The following is a 20,140-nucleotide window of genomic DNA, read 5'->3' as shown; positions in this document are numbered from 1 at the left end:
AACGACAATTGATCTTGTAGACAACAGAAACTTACTATGTCAACAAATACAAGACAGTACTCAACTTATTTTCTCTTCCTTGTGATTTTAGTATTTTTTTTCTAGCATATGTTTGTAATAAGGATACAGTATATAATTATACAACATACACAATATGTGCAAACAACTGTTTATGTTATCGTTAAGGTTTCTAGTCAATAGCAGACTATTAGTAATTAAGTTTGGCAAAAGCTACAGGCAGATTTTCTACTATTTAGGAAGCTGGCACAGCTAAGCCTAAAGTTGTTTAAGACTCAACAATATGGGGGCGTCTGGGTGGCTCAGTGGGTTAAGCCGCTGCCTTCGGCTCAGGTCATGATGTCAAGGTCCTGGGATCGAGTCCCGCATCGGGCTCTCTGCTCGGCGGTGAGCCTGCTTCCCTCTCTCTCTCTGCCTGCCTCTCTGTCTACTTGTGGTCTCTCTCTGTCAAATAAATAAATTTAAAAAAATCTTTAAAAAAAAAAAAAAAGACTCCATAATATGTATTTTCCACATTTTCTATACTGTGTTTTTTGTCAATGAGTATTTGTAGAAAATTTAACAATTTTCTACTTGTAAAGGTAACATATTCATAGTAGAGTATACACCAAAAAGCTTTAATATTTTGTTTAAAATACTATCTGGTATTCTGTTAACAATATTTACTGGGTGCTTTTAAAAAGTTCTAAGTGAGAAAAACAATGGTCTAAAAAATAATGATAATGTGATTCAATTAGAATTCTATTCTGCTAGGTTTTAAAATTTTTTAAACAAAAAAGTAAAAACAAAATAATTGGGCCTTTCTACCTTAGATAAGCTATTTCGTTTTAATTCATAAACAAAACCCCATTCACTCAGAAAGTCAGAAGTCCTTTCCAAATCAACATGTTAAGTACTTTTTTTGAAATGTCATTTGTACTTAGCTGAAAAGTAGAAAACTTTCCTCTTTAAACATTCATTCTACAACTAGTTAAGATCTTTTCAGAGATTTATTTTAATTATTAGAGAGAGAGAGATTTAGAGAGCAAGGGAGAAGGAGAAGAAGGAGAGAGAGCATCTCTGCGCAGATTTCAGGCTGAGTGCGGAGCCCAGAGTGGGGCTCAATCCCAGGACCCTGAGAGCATGACTTGAGCTGAAATCAAGAGTCAGACCTTTAGGGACACCTGGGTGGCTTAGTAGGTTAAGTGTCTGCCTCTGGCTCAGGTCATGATCCTGAGGTCCTGGGATCGAGTCCCAGGTCAGCCTTCTTGCTCAGAAGGGAAACTGCTTCTTCCTCTGCCTGCTGCTCCCCTTGCTTGTGCTCTGACAAATAAATAAAATCTTAAAAAAAAAAAAAAGTCAGACACGTAACTGACTGAGCCACCCAGGCGCCCCAGCTAAAATCCCTTTTTATTAATGGGGTTAAGGAGGTTCAGTGTACGTTTATATTACATGGCTAACATGAGCAGTTCTATACATTCAAGGGGAAGAGCATAGAATAGAACGTAACTTTAGGTTCTCTTGGTTCACTCTGAGAAAGTGGTATTTTTTCCCTGCCCACTGATATCCTCTTACAGAAAGGATCTCTTTAATTCAATTAGACAAACACTACTGAGTATCTCCTAGGTACCCTGTCACTTTTATAATCAGAAAATCATCTTTGGATAAAGGTATTTTCAAAATCTAGGTAGGCCATCCCCAAACACAGAAGAAATTTAAAGCCATCAGGGAAACAAAATTTAAAGGTACCAGAACTGCTTCGGAATTCAGGAAAAGACAAATTCAGATTTAAATTATTTTTGGCATGCAAAGGGGAGGCCAAATGGTTTCCCATTGACCAGATCTGCTCACTCTCCATGAGTCAATGCTCAGGAAAGGCCCCAGAAGTCTCTATGGAACACATTTAGTGACCCGAGATCTAGGAGTAACAAAGAGAAAATAGAAGTTTCTGCATGCCATGTCTGGGACACTGACAGCAGTTCACTGAGTTTTAATTTCTGAAGTACTCTTCTCTTTTCCATCGTATGTATTTTGGACTACCGTGTTCTGAGAGGGGCACAGTATTTTATTTTATATACAGTTCAAGTCCCCATAAGAAAATCCTTCTAACCCTTACCACAAAAATATTAAGAAACTATCTCACCTGCTCAGACTGTGTGAGCTTCATGGCTTCAGAAAGGTATGCTGGTTTAAAAAAAAAAAAAAAGGCATATTAATATGAGTATCATAATCTTATAATCAACAGGTCAAAGGAAGAGTTTAAGTACTCCTATGACAAAAAGAACTGGTTTTAGAAGCAATTCTGCTAAATGGTTATCCTGTTCCTGAAAAGAAATGAGGTAGGGATTTGAAGACAGGATTCTTAACTTCTCCAAGAAGAAGTCAGTGGTAACCAACTGTAGTTACTCTCTACCCACCCTGAAGGGATCTGTTCTTCAAAATCCTTATAGACTTCATAATTAAGAAAGTACAGATAGCCTAATCAGAAATATAGAATCAGGAAGGATTAAAATGAAACAAGAACCTATCAAAACCCTATTACTCATTTTGATCACAAAAATATCAAAAGACTGATTAATAGTGTCTTTTTACCCACATGAATACCTGGATTATTATCATTTTGGCCTCCTACGGAACTTTTATTGAATTACTTCTAAGCTATCCCATCAACCCACCATGAATCAGGTAGTTAAGAGCCATAAGAACTTGCTGACTTATTTATTGTAAGCAAGTTGTTGAGGATATTATAATGTCTTTTATGAAGACCATAAATGGTCAGTAATTCAATCAACTTCTCTCTGACCTTAGGATCAGTTCCTGGGTGACTTAATTGACTTGGATTTAAAAAGTCACCATAAAAATCCCTAGTTTTCCTCTCTCAGATATCCTCTAGAAAGCTCAAAGCCCAGTTCTCCTTCTATCAAATAAGCAAGAACTCATGGTGCATTTTGTGAACTATGCTTCCTGGCACTCCTTGTTTTATCCTTCTGTGGATTCCTCATCTGCTTATTTTTAATTACATTTTATATTTTGCTGTATTCCTCCCTAAGGCCTTTTATATACTATCTGGAACAGAAGAGTATATGACAAGTATTATAATAATAGATCGCACACAGTCTCCATTTTGTTTATTTCTTGCTTACTATAAACTTTTCAGTATCTCTCATCCCTACATTAAGTTCCTTTTTGCCTTCTTGCAGATATTACAATGCAATGTTTCTGTCGTCTTAATTCAAATATTTTAATGATTTTGTTGTCTGCCAGGTTCCACCAGTCTTTATGATACAGAATTAACTGGATGGTCTCTCCCCAACAGAAAATAGTTGGTTCTATAGCCTTTGCTCTAGCCATACTTACATTTTTTATCCTCAACTTTTCTGCCTTTTATTCTTAGTAAGTCTGAATAGCTACATATAGACCGTTTCTTTTTTCTTCATGTTTAAGGTTGTTGAGACATTCCATCTACTACTCTGATATAGTGTGGATGAACTTCCTAAACTTCCTATTATGTCTGCATACATTTGTGTCCCTATGCGAACTACAGTTTGCTTTAAATTCACTTTATAAACAAATGGAAGTTTCGAAAAACCAAGCTTAGACCAACTGGACCTCCCCTGTAGAACCTTGAAACGTAATATGACAGCAGAGGATACCCAAAGACACCGAGTTTTCAAAGTGCAAAAGGATCAACAAAAGTCATACTGTCACTTAAAGAACGTCCCACACTTCAATTTAAAATCTGGGTCTTGGGACACCTGTGTGGTTCAGTCAGTTGAGCGTCAGCCTTCAGCTCAGGTCGCATCCCAGGGTCTTGGGATCAGGTCCCGCATTGGGCTCCTTGCTCAGCAGAAGGCCTGCTTCCCCCTCTCCCCGCTCTCCCCCTGCTTGTGCTCGCTTGCTCGCTCTCTCTTACAAATAAATAAAATCTTTGAAAAAAACTTGAAAGTAAAATAAAATTTGGGCTTTAAGGTGTACTTGGCTGGCTCAGTCAGTACTATTTTTGACTCTTCATCTCAGGATTTTAAGCTACAGCCCCATGTTCAGTGTAGAGTTCACTTAAAAACAAAATATAAATTTATTTATAAATAAAATAAAATTTGCCCTTTTCGTTATTTGTGAAAAAAACAAAACCCACTTAGGGAAGTGGACTGCGTAAGACTACAAGCCAAGAATTCTAACCCACTGAGCCACCCAGGCGCCCTTAACCACATCAATTTTCAAACTAGCACTACATTCACAACTCCACTCTAAAACACGAGGCTATTTTTAACCAAGTCTGAACTCCAAATCAAATCAGCTCAGTGGGATTAACTAATCACACTTAAATTCTACCTCCCTAATTAGAGCTAATGGGGTCCAAAAGGCTGCCTTTATCTTTTCTACTACTCCTTGAGATGTCGCAGAATACAGATACTGAGAAAGTAGAGAGGCGTGTAAAGCCCAACATCAGTCTTAACTCCTCAGATAAAGACAGGGATGAAGGTTAGGAATGAAGGAGACCTTCCTACCTTTTATATACTCAGAATCTCCTACTGCTCAATGCACAATATATGCTGGTCACTCCACTGTATTATATATTTTTTTAAATATTTTATTTATTTGACAGAGAGAAATCACAACTAGGCAGAGAGGCAGGCAGAGAGAGAGGAGGAAGCAGGCTCTCCGCGGAGCAGAGAGCCCGATGTGGGGCTCGATCCCAGGACCCCGGGATCATGACCTGAGCTGAAGGCAGAGGCTTTAACCCACTGAGCCACCCAGGCCCCCCTCCACTATTATTTTTTATATACATGTAACCACAACCACCGTGGGTTATTTAATCAAAGTTATTATGTCAGTGGCATTCATCCACAACATTTTTAAATAGTATTTTATTGGGGCACCTGGGTGGCTCAGTGGGTCAAAGCCTCTGCCTTCGGCTCAGGTCATGATCTCAGGGTCCTGGGATCGAGCCCCACATTGGGCTCTCTGCTCAGCGGGGAGCCTGCTTCCCTTCCTCTCTCTCTCTCTGCCTGCCTCTCTGCCTACTTGTGATCTCTGTCAAATAAATAAAATCTTAAAATAAAATTAAATTAAAATAAATAAATAATATTTTATTTATTCATTTGACAGAGAGCACACACAACTGTGGGAGAAGCAGGCTCCCCGCTGAGCAGGGAGCCCAATGCAGAGCTCAATCCCACATGACTTGAGCTGAAGACAAATACTTAACCAACTGGGCCACCCAGGCATACCACACAACACTGTTTTTTTTTAAACAGTGTAGTACATTGTCTTTTCTGTGAGGTGACTATAAATTTAACAATTTGATTCACAACAAAATATGGTTTATGAAAGATTTAAAGAGTACGAGCTGCCAAGTTTAATTTTGTATAAAAGCTCTCCATAAAACTCACCATAAAAATTTATTCACAAAGACTTACAGGGTATGTATTATGCACTCAGCCCTACTGCTGAAGGGATACACTTCAGTGGCAAAACTTATTCTTTAAAAACAAGGCCTGAAATTTTCTCTGAAAATCATGGGTGTGTAGGCAAAAATCACTGACATAAAAGAACTTATTCAAAGCAGAGTCCACTGTGTGGTCTGTATTTCAGCACTAAGGCAACACTGGAGGGGTACACTCTGCCAAGAAACAACATGGCTTTAATCAACACAGCAGCCTAGAAGGAAAAAAATAGTGTCTTCCTCCACCAGAAAGACTACAGGACTTGCTCTAAGAAAGGTGGCCTATTTCAAATGCAGCATGAGTAAAACACTCCCTCCCCAAAGCTTCTAGGTTTGTTAACCAGCCAAGAGAAACCAGTCTTTACAAAACAGACCCCAAAGATCTTTTTCTGAGTTCAACATATGCTGAACTGTGCAACTGACTGTGATAAAATAACTGTTGGATGACAAGTTATTAATCCTAAATTTCACACTGAAAAGAAAGCAATCATCAGCAGATACCATGTACAGATGAAATACTCAGAAAGAAGCTAAAGAAAGAGCGTCATCAGCATCTTAGAAAACAGAAATTCAGTGATAACTGATTGGTTAAAATTAATTACTTTCATAACCCAAAATAGCTAACTGTTTGAAATCCATTTTCCCTAACAACTAAGATAAACAGGTAGACTTCTTGCAAGCACGTTTACCTTTAGGAATCTTTGGATTCAGGGCAACCCTGTCAGGACCCCTCTCACTCTTGAGAGTTTTTCCTATATCTTCACTTAATAAACTTCATTCATCACTTTACTCACAAAATAATAAACAAACAAAAGGGAATCTCTGGATTCAGAAACCTGTGTCCAGAGTCATTTACCAATAATATGGCATACACAACCTTCATGGTTTAGGAAGACTAGGTTAGGAAGAACTGGGAAATCCAACATACTCACTGGAAAGTAATCCACACCAATGTTCTCATGGGCCAGTAGTGTCAACCCTGTGTATGCAGGGCAACAACACATCATTACTATTGTGACTTTCGTTCTGAATAAACTGCTGAGAGACGCTGGAGAAAAGAAACTGCCCTCCAGTTTTAGACTCAGTATTTCTTTAGAAAAATACTCACCTGAAGCCTTTTTGTGACAAGAAATAGCCTCTTCGTATTTCCCTGCAGCTAATAAACGATCTGCTCGTCTGCTCTGTTGATGAGCCTAGAAGACAAACATTCCAAAATTCCTCTAAATTATAAAAAGACTTGGCTTTAAAAAAAATTTTTTGACAAGATAAATGATACCCCTTTTTGCCATATAGCAAACCACTACGGCTGTATCGGTGAGAAATCTAGTGGATAGCTCTTTGAGCTGAAAGGACTGGCAACTTTTCTCAACTCTACCCATAAACCATTAAGTTTCACACCAGGCACTTAATTCCTTCAGTGACTCACATTTTTCCACTCTTCAGAGATTAATGAAGAGTTCAATCACAGATTGTTATCTAAAATGTATATTTACTTGATTTTTAACAACCTCCTTTCAAAACAAAAATCATCTTGCAGATCTTTCACTAGTTTGTACCATTCAACAACTAATCAGGAAATTACTTATAGAAAAGTCAAGCTTCTCTTATATCAACTCATTCTTCCCTTCCAACATTACAGTGACTGTTATTAAGATAAAAATTTGTACACTGTACAGCTGAATTAACTATACAAATATTTAATATTAGTGATTTCTTTCTCAAGAACCACTGACCAAAACAACAAAGATAAACTCAAAACTCCCGAAAGCAAATGACTAAAAGAAATAAAGGAAAATGGATTAGTAAGTAGACATTGGTATCTTTGAATCTGTGCTACACTTTAAGAATGCCTACAAATGGGTGCCTGGGTGGTTCAGTTGTTTAAGTGTCTGCCTTCATTTCAGATCATGATTCCAGAGTCCTGGGACGAGTCCCACATTGGGCTCCCTGCTCCCTGGGAGGCCTGCTTCTCCCTCTGCCTCTCTCTCTGTCTCTCATGAATAAATAAATAAAATCTTAAAAAAAAAAAATTCCTGCAACTTTACAAGACTCTCTTTCTGATATAAGGAGGCCCAGCAGACTCCCCAGGGCCACATATCTTACCTAAGGTTATACATTAGCAGGCAAGAAGACAGACAGAAATGATCAATCCAATTCTTCTAACTAGTGTAGTTTTCCTCACATTAACACACAAATATTTAGCAAAGCTTCTTGAGAAAAAAAGTGAAAAGCACCCTACACACATTCACAGCAGCATTAGCCAGAACAGTCAAAAGGTAGAATCAACCCAAATGTGCATCAATAGATCAATGGAGGAACAAAACGTGGCATCCATGCACGTGTGTGTGTACACACACACACACACACACACACACACACACACACAGAGGAATTCGTATTCAGCCTTGCAAAGGAAGTAACTTCTGACACATGCTACAACGAGGACATTATAATAATATCCTATTAATAATAATATATATCCTATTAATCCTATTATTATCCTATTATATTATCCTATTATATATCCTATATATTATCCTATTAATAATAATAAAATAAGCAGTTACAAAAAGATAAATACTGTATGATCCCATTTATATGAGTATCTAATGCGGTCAGACTCATAAAAACAAAGTGAAATGGTTGCTGAGGGTGGCAGAAGAGAAAACTGAGCAGTTGCTGAAGGTGTAGTTTCAGTTTTGCAAGGTGAAAAGTTCTGGAGACCTGCTGCACAACAAGTGAATATACTTGCTACTATGTACTTAAAAAATGATAAAGAGAGTAAATTGTATGCTATGTGTACTTAACCACAATTAAAAAAAAAAAATTGGTTCAACTTCATTTCTTTAGTAATCTCTATAGCCAATGTGGAGCTTGAACTCACAACCCCAAAATCAACAATCACATGCTCTTCCAACAGAGCCAGTCAGGTGCCCCTTTTCCTCAATGTTTTAAGAAGACAAAAAGCAAATCTGTTCTGTCAGGTGTAAAGTGATTTATCTTGAATGCTTTTCAAAAACTGTGCCACAGGGGCGCCTGGGTGGCTCAGTCGTTAAGCATCTGCCTTCCGCTCAGGTCATGATCCCGGGGTCCTGTGATTGAGCCCTGCATCGGGCTCCCTGCTCAGGGGCAAGCCTGCTTCTCCCTCTCCCACTCCCTCTGCTTGTGTTGCTTCTTTCACTGTCTCTCTCTCTCTCTCTCTCTGTCAAATAAATAAATAAATAAAATCTTTTAAAAAAATAAAATTAAAAAAAAAAAACTGTGCCACAGATGCCTCAAAAAACACTTCAGAGAATTCAGTTTTGCAACTGAGATTAGAAATATTCTGGGCATGTTTGCAAATCATGCTCAATGTAAAACAGAGGTGAAAACAAAAGTAGAAAACAGCACTCAGCAATGCTTGCTGTTTACATTTTCCCTTCTATTTTTGTAAGGAAGACCCAGCAACACTCTTTAAAAGCAGGATCATTCATTTCAACTATTTCAGAGATTTTTTATTCCTCAAATAATAATAAAACTTTCCTCCTAATTCTCAATTTATTCCTGAAAATAATAACAGGTAAAAGAAATGGCTAAGGGATTAAAATACTTTTAGCTGAGCAAAAAAAATATGTTCCACTATCATATGATCTCCCTGATATGAGGACGTGGAGATGCAACATGGGGGGTTAGGGGACAGGAGAAGAATAAATGAAACGAGATGGGACCGGGAGGGAGACAAACCATAAGTGACTCTTAATCTCACAAAACAAACTGAAGGTTGCTGGGGGGTGTGGGGGTTGGACGGGGGAGTGGGGTTATGGACATTGGGGAGGGTATGTGCTATGGTAAGTGCTGTGAAGTGTGTAAACCTGGCGATTCACAGACCTGTACCCCTGGGGATAAAAATACATTGTATGTTTATAAAAAATAAGAAATAAATAAAAAATTAAAAAAAAAATATGTTCTGAACCAGGAGTATTTTATAGTACCCAGAAGTGGTACAGATCTTTTGGGAAAAGAATCTACATGAACAAAGATAAGTTATAATCAACACAATTTCTCTAAGTAATGTGTTCTGATAATATAGTTAAAGCAAGTGGCACAAGACTCTAGGCAGTAAATGAAAAACAAAGAAAGGGGTCAATCTGCAGGTGCCTTAACCTTTCTGAGCTTTGCAAGAAGCCATACATAAGAGACAAACCTGCTCTGAAATTTCAAAGTACCTCCTAACTATGGCTAAGTACAGATCCATCCCTACCATGAACCCAGGGCTCTGGGCTCAAGTCTAGGCGTTACCACTAACTAGTTAAATTACGTCATCCTTCAGACTCTATGAAGTGATAGACATGGAACAGATTAGTGCTTCAAGTTTTAATGGAATACAAACCACCTGGGAATCTGGTTAAAACGCAGACTAATTCCACTGGTCTAGAGCAGGTGCAGGTGAAGCACAGGTGGCTCCTGGACACACTGAGAAGCAGGGATGAGATGATCTCTTAGGTCACCTCACTCTGACACTATGTGTCTATGATCTGTGTCTCTGATGACATTAACCACTTTCTATGTTGTATTATATTTATGAAGCTTCCTAATTCAACTTCAAGCTCCAAAGTAACAGAATGAATTGCTTCTTGAACACCAAAGAAACAAAAAGTTCTCAAGTGGTGAAAACAGGGTCTCTTACCCCTCCTACATTCACTAAAACCTCCTCATGTAAAGTCTAATCTCTGGTCACTCTGCCAATTCAGGACTTACAGCTCATTTAAAAACATACACCAAGGGCGCCTGGGTGGCTCAGTGGGTTAAAGCCTCTGCCTTTCGCTCAGGTCATGATCCCAGGGTCCTGGGATCGAGCCCCGCTCTCTACTCAGTAAGGAAGTCTGCTGCCCCCATCCCTCTCCCCCCACCCACCCCTGCCTCTCTCTGCCTCTGCCTGCCTCTGCCTACTCGTAATCTCTGTCAAATAAATAAAATCTTTAAATAAATAAATAAAAACATACACCTACTCTAGGTTATTTGACACCACAGCAATCAAATTCCCTATTAAAAAAAAAAAATACAGATCCTACTAAGTTCTTGTTAGACACCTAGCAAGCCCAGACTCTGTACAGAAAGTGACTGCCTAGGTTCAAATCTCAGCTTGACCAATTACTAGACACATGAAATTCACTTTCCTAATTTTCTGCCTGAGTTTTCCCATCTCTAAAATGAGAGTATTTTTAAAATTAAACTAGTTAAAAGACCACAGAACCCTTGGTGGTACTTGCCATCAAGTTCACAATGTAGTTGGAAGAGACTAAACTGATTTTTTTTTTTTAACTGAAGATATTACAGGAAATTTATTTTGGTAATACTTCCTATTTTGTTTAAGTAGGATCCATCATGGGGCTTGAACTCATGACCCCGAGATCAACAGTCAGATGCTTAACCAACTAAGCCACCCAAGCACCCCAATACTTATTTTTTTTTAAAAGATTTTATTTATTTATCTGACAGAGAAAGATCACAAGTAGACAGAGAGGCAGGCAGAGAGAGAGAGAGAGGGAAGCAGGCTCGCCGCTGAGCAGAGAGCCCGATGCGGGACTCAATCCCAGGACCCTGGAACCACGACCCGAGCCGATGGCAGCGGCCCAAGATCCCTCTAATTGAAAACTGATCTCTTTATTTTTTTTAAAAGATTTTATTTATTTATTTGACAGAGATCACAAGTAGACAGAGAGGCAGGCAGAGAGAGAGGGAGGAGGAAGCAGGTTCCCTGCTAAGCAGACAGCCCATTGCAGGGCTCTATCCGACCCAGGATCCCAGGGATTATGACCTGAGCCGAAGGCAGAGGCTTTAACCCACTGAGCCACCCAGGTGCCCCTAAAATTGATCCCTTTAAATATTCTTCTTGGCAGAATCACAGCCATTAAACATACTAAGTCTATAAATAAAGTTTCTTTGGTAATTCAAAATAAAACGGGAACAAGAAGCAACTGAAATGGAAATATTTGTTGAGAGATTCTAAAAGCAGTCTGGGCAATGACAGATTTTAATTCGGATAACTTGGGGGTTTTTTGCCAAGTATTTCAAGATGCACTGATTTATGGAAAAGGCTTTAACTCAATATTTCATATTCATTAAGAAAGGATAAAAGACACTCCAGGTCTTTTTGAGTGGATTCACTAGTTATTCAAAAAATGTTTAAACCAAGAATGCATCTATTTTGGCTACTGAACAAAACAAATTAAACTTATATTTTATTTATCTTTTTCTGAAAGTATCAGTACCGGCCAGGAAACTGTTAGGCAGAAAAGGCAATATAACACTGTTCAAGAGCTTCAACTCCATTAACCCATTTTCATCTCCCTTGCTGGTAAATAAATGAGCTCAATTTTTTGTCTGTTTTAACCCTCCAGATTTCTCATAAGTGTATAAATCTTTCATAAAAATCAGTGTTTTCCAAAACAACAAAACAGAAACAGACACAAACACAGAGGACTGGTGGTTGCCAGAGGGAAGAGGGGTAGGTTGATGAACCAAATAGGTGTAAGGGATTAAGAGATACAAACTTCCACTTATAAAATAAGTAACGGATAACTAGACTCGTAAGGATCAATTTGCGATGCTTAAAATATCAAATCAGTATGGTGTATACATGAAACTAATATATTTTATGTCAATTATACCTCAATAAAAAAGAAGAAAAAATAAATAAAATAAAATAAGTAAGAGATGAAAAGTGCAGCACAGAGAATATAGTCAATAGCACTTTAATAACATATGGTAACTTTGGTGAGCACTGAGTAATGTACAGAATTATTAAATCAGTACATTGTACACCTGAAAATAATATATAACACTATGTCAACTATACTTCAAAATAAAAATCTGTGTTTTCTGTCCTAATTATCTTTTTCATTCTAATACATTACAATTAACTAATCATTAGTAGCTGCTTCTTACAGGCTATTTTCTTTTTTAATTCAAGTATAGTTGACACGTAACATTATATTAGTTTCAGGTGTACATGATTTGTTATTTGTGTATACTGCAAAATGACCACAATAAGTCTATTTATATTTAACATCATACACCATACATTATTACAAAAAAAAACTTTTTTTTTTTTAAGAGGTGGGGAGCTGCAGGAGAGAGAATCTTAAACAGGCTCAACGTGGGGCTTAACCTCATGACCCTGAGATCATGACCTGAGCCAAAATCAATAGTCACTTAACCAACTGAGCCATCAAGATGCCCCAAAACTTTTTTCTTCAGATGAAGATTTTTAAGATATACTATCTTTGCAACTTTCAAATACACAAACAGTATTATCAGCAACAGTCACCATGCTGTACATTCTACCCTAGGACTTATTTATAACCACAAGTTTGTACTTTCCGACCACCCCTCACCATCACCTAAGGCAACTCCCAATCCACTCTATGAGCTTGTTTTTCGTTTTTGCCTTTTAAGTTCCATATGTAAGTAAAATCACATGTCTGTCTTTCTCTTACCTCATATCACATAATGTTCTCTATGTCCATTCATTTTGCCATAAATGAGAAGATTTCATTGTGTGTGTGTGTGTGTGTGTGTGTGTGTGTGTGTGTGTGTGTGTGTGGCTGAATAATATCCCACTGTATAAATACCACATCTTTATCCATTCATCCAGCAAGGGAAACTTAGGTTGTTTCCATATCTTGGCTATTATGAATAATGCTTCAAAGAACATAGGATCCATATAACTTCTTTTTAAATTTTTTTTTTAACATTTTATTTATTTGACAGAGAGAAATCACAACTAGGCAGAGAGGCAGGCAGAGAGAGAGGAGGAAGCAGACTCCCCGCGGAGCAGAGAGCCCAATGTGGGGCCGATCCCAGGACCCTGGGATCATGACCTGAGCTGAAGGCAGAGGCTTTAACCAACTGAGCCACCCAGGTGCCGCACCATATAATTTTTTAAGTTAGTGTTTTCATTTTCTTCAAACACCCAGAAGTGGAACTGCTGGATCATAAGGTAGGTCCATTCTTACCTTTTTTTTTTTGAGGAACTTCCATATTATTTTCCATAGTGGCTGCTCCAATTTGCATTCCCACCAACAGTGCACAAGGGTTCTCTTCTCTTTACATCCTAGCCAACAACTGTCATTTCTAGCCTTTTTTATATTAGCCGTTCTAATATGGGTAAAATGGTATCTCACTGTGGTTTTGATGTGCATCTATCTCCCTGATATCAGTGATGTTAAGTATCTTTTCCTGTACCAATTGGCCATCTGCATGTCTCCTGTGGAAAAATGTCTATTTGGGGCATTGGGTGGCTTAGTCAGTTAAGTGTCTGCCTTCAGTTCAGGTCATGATCCCAGGGTCCTGGGATTGAGTCCTGAGTTGGGCTCCCTGCTCATCAGGGTATCCTGCTTTTCCGTTTGTTGCCTCCTCCACTCATGCTCTTTCTCTCTCTAATAAATAAATAAAATCTTAAAAAAAAAAAAAGAATAATGTCTACTCAGATCCTCAGCCCATTTTTTAATTGGATGTTTGATTTTTCTGCTATTGAGTTATATTAATTCTTTATATATTTTAGGCATTAACACCTTATCAGATGTATAATTTGAAAATATTTTCTCCCATTCATTTTGTCAATGATTTCCTTTGCTGTGCAGCTTATTAGTTTGGTAGAGTCCCACAGAATTGTATTTTCTTGATATTCTTTATTGATTCAGACGATTAGTTTACAAAAGACTCCCACTTTCAGCTTGGTAGCACTTTCTCTCTCATGCTCACTTTAATGAAGCCAACAGTCCTGTTGTGAACTGCCCTACGGAAAGGCTCACATGGAAAAAACTGAGGGTAGTTTGCCAAGAGCTGAATCCAAAAGCTGATCACAGAGTCTTCAAGAAATTAAATCCTACCATCAACCATGTGAGCGAGCTTGGAAGTAGCTCCTGCCCCAGTGGAACCTTCAAAGAGTACTGCAACCCCAGATGACACCTTGACATCAGTCTTGAGACCCTGTAGCAAAGGACCACCTAAGCCATGCCCTTATTCCTGCCTCACAGAAATTGTAAGAAAACAAATGTGTGTTATTTTAAGCTCCTAAATCTTGAAATACTTCGCTGTATAACTCATATACTAATATATGGCATCTTCATCTTTCATTGTAAGCTGCCTCCAACTCTATTAGAAGTACTTTTTTTTTTTTATTGTAAACACTGCACCCAATGTGGGGCTTCAACTCACAACCCGAGTTCAAGAATCACATGCTCTACTGATTGAGCCAACCAAGCACCCCTAGAAACCAATGTTTAAATAGGGAAAGCAGTGACTGGCCAATCCTCATGAGGTTGTGATACTGTCATTGAGTACTGGGTATTAGACTTCATGATACTACAATCTCATACTAAAGTACTTTCTGGCATTTAAGCTTACAATAAACTGATGTAATTTTGTTGAGAACCTCTTGAATTCTCAGGGAGATTTAGATTTATAACCCAGCTGTAAGGCACCACCAGCTTACCACCAGCTGTAGACAATTACAAAACTGGCTACAATATATAAAAACAACAGTTTACAGACACTGAACAAAATTAACAGAAGGCCACATTTTCAAGAAAAGGATAAGCACAAGGTGAGACCTACATTCACCTGGCTTCCTTCCTGAGATGACTTTCCAAAACATAGTGCAGAAAAATAAAACCCAAGCAGAAGGCAGTATCTAACTGGGAAGGTGGAATGAGGACTAGAGTCAAAAGACTGGAATTTGAGGAGGGTCCAGGATTGGAGGGAACTGCAGTGAAGAAGACAACCTAAAAATAGGCATTAAAAAAATCCTTTCAGGTCCTTAGCCAATGCCTAAGCTGCATATGCACAAGGTTTAACTCCAGGAGACCTAGCAGACACTGCACAGACATTTCAGAAGCCATACAGTGTTGGGGAGACAGGTTGCCGTTTAGGCTGGACAGACTACAGTAACCTTGGTGAACACCAGGGCTTTCAGTTCTGTCAGCCCTATGGACTAAGGATCCCACTCTAGGCATTATGGGTAAAACTAAAATGGGCCCACCCTAATAAAGCCTAAAAACCAAGTTTAGACTAGATCATGGTGATCTGCCAGTATTTTAACTGCCAACCAGCATGAAATACTCTTTAGAGGAAGACTCCTATTTCAGTCTCTACAACACATCATCCACAAAGCATGACATACATAAACTTACTAAGCATGTGAAGCAAGAAAAAGTGACCAGTAATAAAGAGAGAGACAATGGAAACAGACCCAGAGATAATCCATATGCTGGAATTAATATTGAGGAACTTAGAGTAACTATGCTTGAGATATTAAAGAAAAGATGGAACAAGAACACAACAGATGAAAAGAAAACTAAAGACATGGGACAAAAGTTGTAAAAACTGGGACCTTGTCCTCTTCACTGTTGAATCCTTGAGGTCCAGAACAGTACCTCAGGAGACAGTAATTACTCAGAGTTGTTGGTTAGCTGGATAAGGGAATGAATGCTAAGTTGCATGGAAGGATGGAGACTGGTAAATGCTGACAGAACATTACTATATTTCAGAAAAATATCAGAATAAAACTCTGCATCAAAATCTAAAGATAACTATACATATGTATACACATATATACAAAGAAAGAACTGGTCCTTGGTGCACTTCATTCACTATTTCATCCAACAACCAATCTCCCGGGCATTTTAACCAGAAATGTTCCTATTCCATCTTCAATACAAATGAAAGCCCAATACTACAAAATGTTCTAAAACATTTATAAACAGTAAAACAGCTCGATATTTAGTAATGTCTTACTGTGTGTCCTGTATAAATTCCTCCCTTGCTGAATCCTCATTAGAAACAGCTAACACTTCACAAATAACTTCACACATAACTCCTTCTGTGAACTGCTCTTCTTCCTAGGTAATCAACAGGATTCTTATGAAGTTGCCATGATCTTATATTACCTTGTCCTCTGGACACATAAAGAATCTCTTCCACTAGATTTTCAAGCTAGGAACAGAGAGTCTGTCAAGAAAAGTTCTAAGTGGTTTTAACTAATGTGATATTCAGGAATTAAATAATTTAAGTCTGTGGAGAGAAGTAAAGCAGTCAAGCCTGAAGAGGCAGAGGGAGAATCTGATTATCTTTGAGCCTCAGGTCCCCCAAGTTCTTAGACCCACCTACATAGTAGCCCTGGCCTTCCTGCACCTTTCTTTTGATTCCAGTACATTATCCCTTTCAATAAATTATCCCTTTTGGCATTCACTAATCTTAAGTGGCTTTCATCACCTGCAACCAGTGAAAATCCTAACTACAACTAAATTATTTAGTGACTGCCCCCACCAAGAAGTACCTCCTACTTTCAAATACTGCTTTAAAAATACAGACTCAATATTGTCTTTTTTCCCAAAGGAGAAGAGTTTTACTTTCTATTACTCTTCATGTATTTATTTCTGTGTCCTTGGGGAAAGCAGTACGTAAAGATGACAGGAAGAGAACACCATAACAAACACAATACCAAAAAGGCAGAGGAAAATGTAATGTCCTTCTGAACCTTGTGGCAGGGTCTTCAATAGAAAGCACAGGAGAAGCCACATTCACTCTCCTCCCTTCCCCAATAAATCCACTGTAAGTCTCCCACAGGAAAGTAGTACCTCCTAACAGTAAAGTAAGAACTGAACTGACCCATCAAACTAATGTAATATAACTATACTTAAGATAACTGCTCAAGTGTTAGAGAAGTCCAAGACCTGTTTTTGATTTTAAGTCTAATGATCAATTTCTCCCACATGCAGCTCTGCTGAATCTTTTTTGCTACCTCATTTCTAGTGTAGCTTACTTTTCTTCAGAACTGCCACCATCTGCTGTGAAGACAAACTGTAGGATACAATCCACTAGAAAGTTGTGAAATCAATTTAGTGGGTCAAAACCAGCATTTAAAAAACCTAGTAGTAAATATCAGAGTAAATATTTAAGCTCTAATATGAAATATTAGAGTTTTAAGAACCTAATATGAAGTATTACACAGTAATAACAAACATTAGTTTTTTGAAAATATTGCAATAGTAAATATTAGAGTTTTGTTTTGGGAGAAATTTATGAAAGCCCCTGTATTTCCCACAATTTCAAGAGGCATATGCATAATGTGGCCGCTCTGCAGTAATACAGACATATGTATATGTGTCCTGGTCATTACATAAAAATCTCACTGCAGATCACATTCAAAACAAATGAGGCGGGTGGCTCAGTGGTTTAAGCCTCTGCCTTCGGCTCAGGTCATGATCTCAGGATCCTGGGATCGAGTCCCACATCGGGCTCTCTGCTCTGCAGGGAGCCTGCTTACTCCTCCTCTCTGTCTCTGTCTCTGTCTCTCTCTCTCTGCCTGCCTCTCTGCCTACTTGTGATCTCTGTCTGTCAAATAAATCTTTAAAAACAAAACAAAATAAAACAAATGAGGGGTGCCCAGGGCGCTCAAAGCCTCTGCCTTCAGCTCAGGTCATGGTCAGAGGATCCTGGGATCGAGCTCGGCATCGCATTGGGCTGTCTGCTCAGCAGGGGCCTGCTTCCCCCACTCTCTCTCTCTCTGCCTGCCTCTCTGCCTACTTGTGATCCCTCTCTCTCTCAAATAATAAATAAAATTTTTAAAAAATAAAAATAAAAAAAACCAAATGGGCAAACACTGATCTAATACTAAGATTACTATTTTAATGAGAATCTTGCTTTCAAATCCCACTATCACCATTTACTCTGCATTTCAGTATCTTCATCAGTAAAATGGCGAAATATATAGCTACTAAGAAGATAAATAATACAGTTGACCCTTGAACAACAGTGGTTCAAACTGCAGAGGTCCACTTATGCCGGCATTTTTTTTTCCAGTAAATACAATGTAGTATTGTAAAGTACATTCCTTAGGATTTTAATATTTTTTCTCTAGTTTATTATAAGAAAACGGTACATAATACATATACAAAATATGTGCTAATCAACTGTTTATGTTATTGGTTAAGACTTCCAGTCAACAGTAGGCTAGGAGTAGTTAAGTCTTTGGGAAGTTGGGAAAACTGGACAGCAACATGCAAAAGAATGACTGGACCACTTCCTTACACTATACACAAAAATAAATTCAAAGTGAATGGAAGACCTAAATGTGACATAAAAAATTATCAAAATCCTAGAGGAGAACCCCCTTTTAATTTTTTTTAAAGATTTTGTTTATTTATTTGATAGAGATCACAAGTAGATAGAGAGGCAGGCAGAGAGAGAGAGAGAGGGAAGCAGGCTGTCTGCCGAGCAGAGAGCCCGATGCGGGACTCGATCCCAGGACCCTGAGATCATGACCTGAGCCGAAGGCAGCGGCTTAACCCACTGAGCCACCCAGGCACCCCGAGGAGAACCCCTTTGACATTAGTCATAGCAACTTCTTACTAGACACATCTCCAGAGGCAAGGGAAACAAAAGCAAATATGAACTACTGGGACTTCAAGGAAACAATCAACAAAACTAAAAGGCAACCTTCAGAATGGCAGAAGATATCTGCAAATGATCTGAGGAAGGGTTAGCCCAAAATCTATAAAGAACTTATCAAAATCAACATCCCCAAAACAAATAACCCAGTTAAGAAGTACGAGAAGATATGAATAGACATTTTTCCAAAGAAGACATCCAGATGGCCAGCAGACACATGAAAAGATGCTCAACATCACTCATTATCAGGGAAATACAAATCAAAACTACAATGAGATATCACCTCACACCTATCAGAATGGCTAAAATTAATAACGCAAGAAATAACGTGGGTTGGCCACGATATGGAGAAAGGGGAACCGTCTTACACTATTGGTGGGAATGCAAACTGGTGCAGCCACTCTGGAGAACAGTATGGAGGTTCCTCAAAAAGTTAAAAATAAAACTACCCTATGACCCAGCAATTGCACTACTAGGAATTTATCCAAAGGATACAAAAACAGTGATTCAAAGGAACATGTGCATCCCAATATTTATAGCAACATTAACACAACAGCCAAATTATGGAGAGAGCCCAAATGTCCATCAACCAGTGAATGGATAGAGAAGATGTGGTACATATTTACAGTGGAATATTAGTCATCAAAAAGAATGAAATCTTGCCACTTGCAATGACGTGGATGGAACTAGAGAGTATCATGCTAAATGAAGTCAGAGACAAATATATGGTTTCACTCATATGTGAAATTTAAGAGAAAAAAAAACAGATGAAAATAAGGGAAAGAAAAAAAAGAGAGGGGGAGGGAGAGAAGCAAACCATAAGAGAGATTCTTAACTACAGAAAACAAATAGAGTTGCTGAAGGGCAGGTGGGGCAGGGGGTTTGAACTAAATGGGTGACAAGTATTAAGGGTACTTGTGACTAAGCACTGGGTGTTACATGTAAGTGATGAATCCGCTAAATTCCGCTCCTGAAACTAATATTACACTATATGTTAACAAGAATTTAAATAAAAACTTGAAACATTAAACAAATAAGACTATTAGGGTCATGGAAACAGAAATATTTAAGTTTATGTAAATACTGGTAAAATAATAGAGGCATTTTAAAATTATGTTCTCATTTATTAATAATATTCTTTAGGGGGGGAGGGCGCCTGGGTGACTCAGCTGGTTCAACATTGGACTCTTGATTTCAGCTAGGGTCATGATCTCAGGGTCGTTGGACTGATCCCCACATCAGGCTCTGTGTTCAGCAGGGAGT

At 38.3% G+C, this 20,140-nt stretch overlaps 1 protein-coding gene across 2 annotated transcripts in view; it reads right to left on the bottom strand.

Moving 5' to 3' along the window:
- Window positions 1–20,140, bottom strand: part of NRBF2 (nuclear receptor binding factor 2) — a 35,425-nt gene that overhangs the window by 10,875 nt on the left and 4,410 nt on the right. Inside the window, exons 2-3 of one of the 2 annotated variants that reach the window (XM_046027832.1) lie at window positions 6,552–6,636; window positions 2,141–2,181 (exon numbers count right to left, since the gene is read on the bottom strand). In XM_046027832.1, coding sequence (XP_045883788.1) covers window positions 2,141–2,181; window positions 6,552–6,636 — 126 coding nt within the window. The remainder of the gene's footprint in view (window positions 1–2,140; window positions 2,182–6,551; window positions 6,637–20,140) is intronic. The other variant, XM_046027833.1, reaches the window with a different exon arrangement.

This window comes from Meles meles, chromosome 13, assembly GCF_922984935.1.
Source record: "Meles meles chromosome 13, mMelMel3.1 paternal haplotype, whole genome shotgun sequence".
Classification (NCBI taxonomy): Eukaryota; Metazoa; Chordata; class Mammalia; order Carnivora; family Mustelidae; genus Meles; species Meles meles.
The sequence above is the reverse complement of the archived record's forward strand: the minus strand, read 5'-3'. Positions and strand labels throughout refer to the sequence as shown.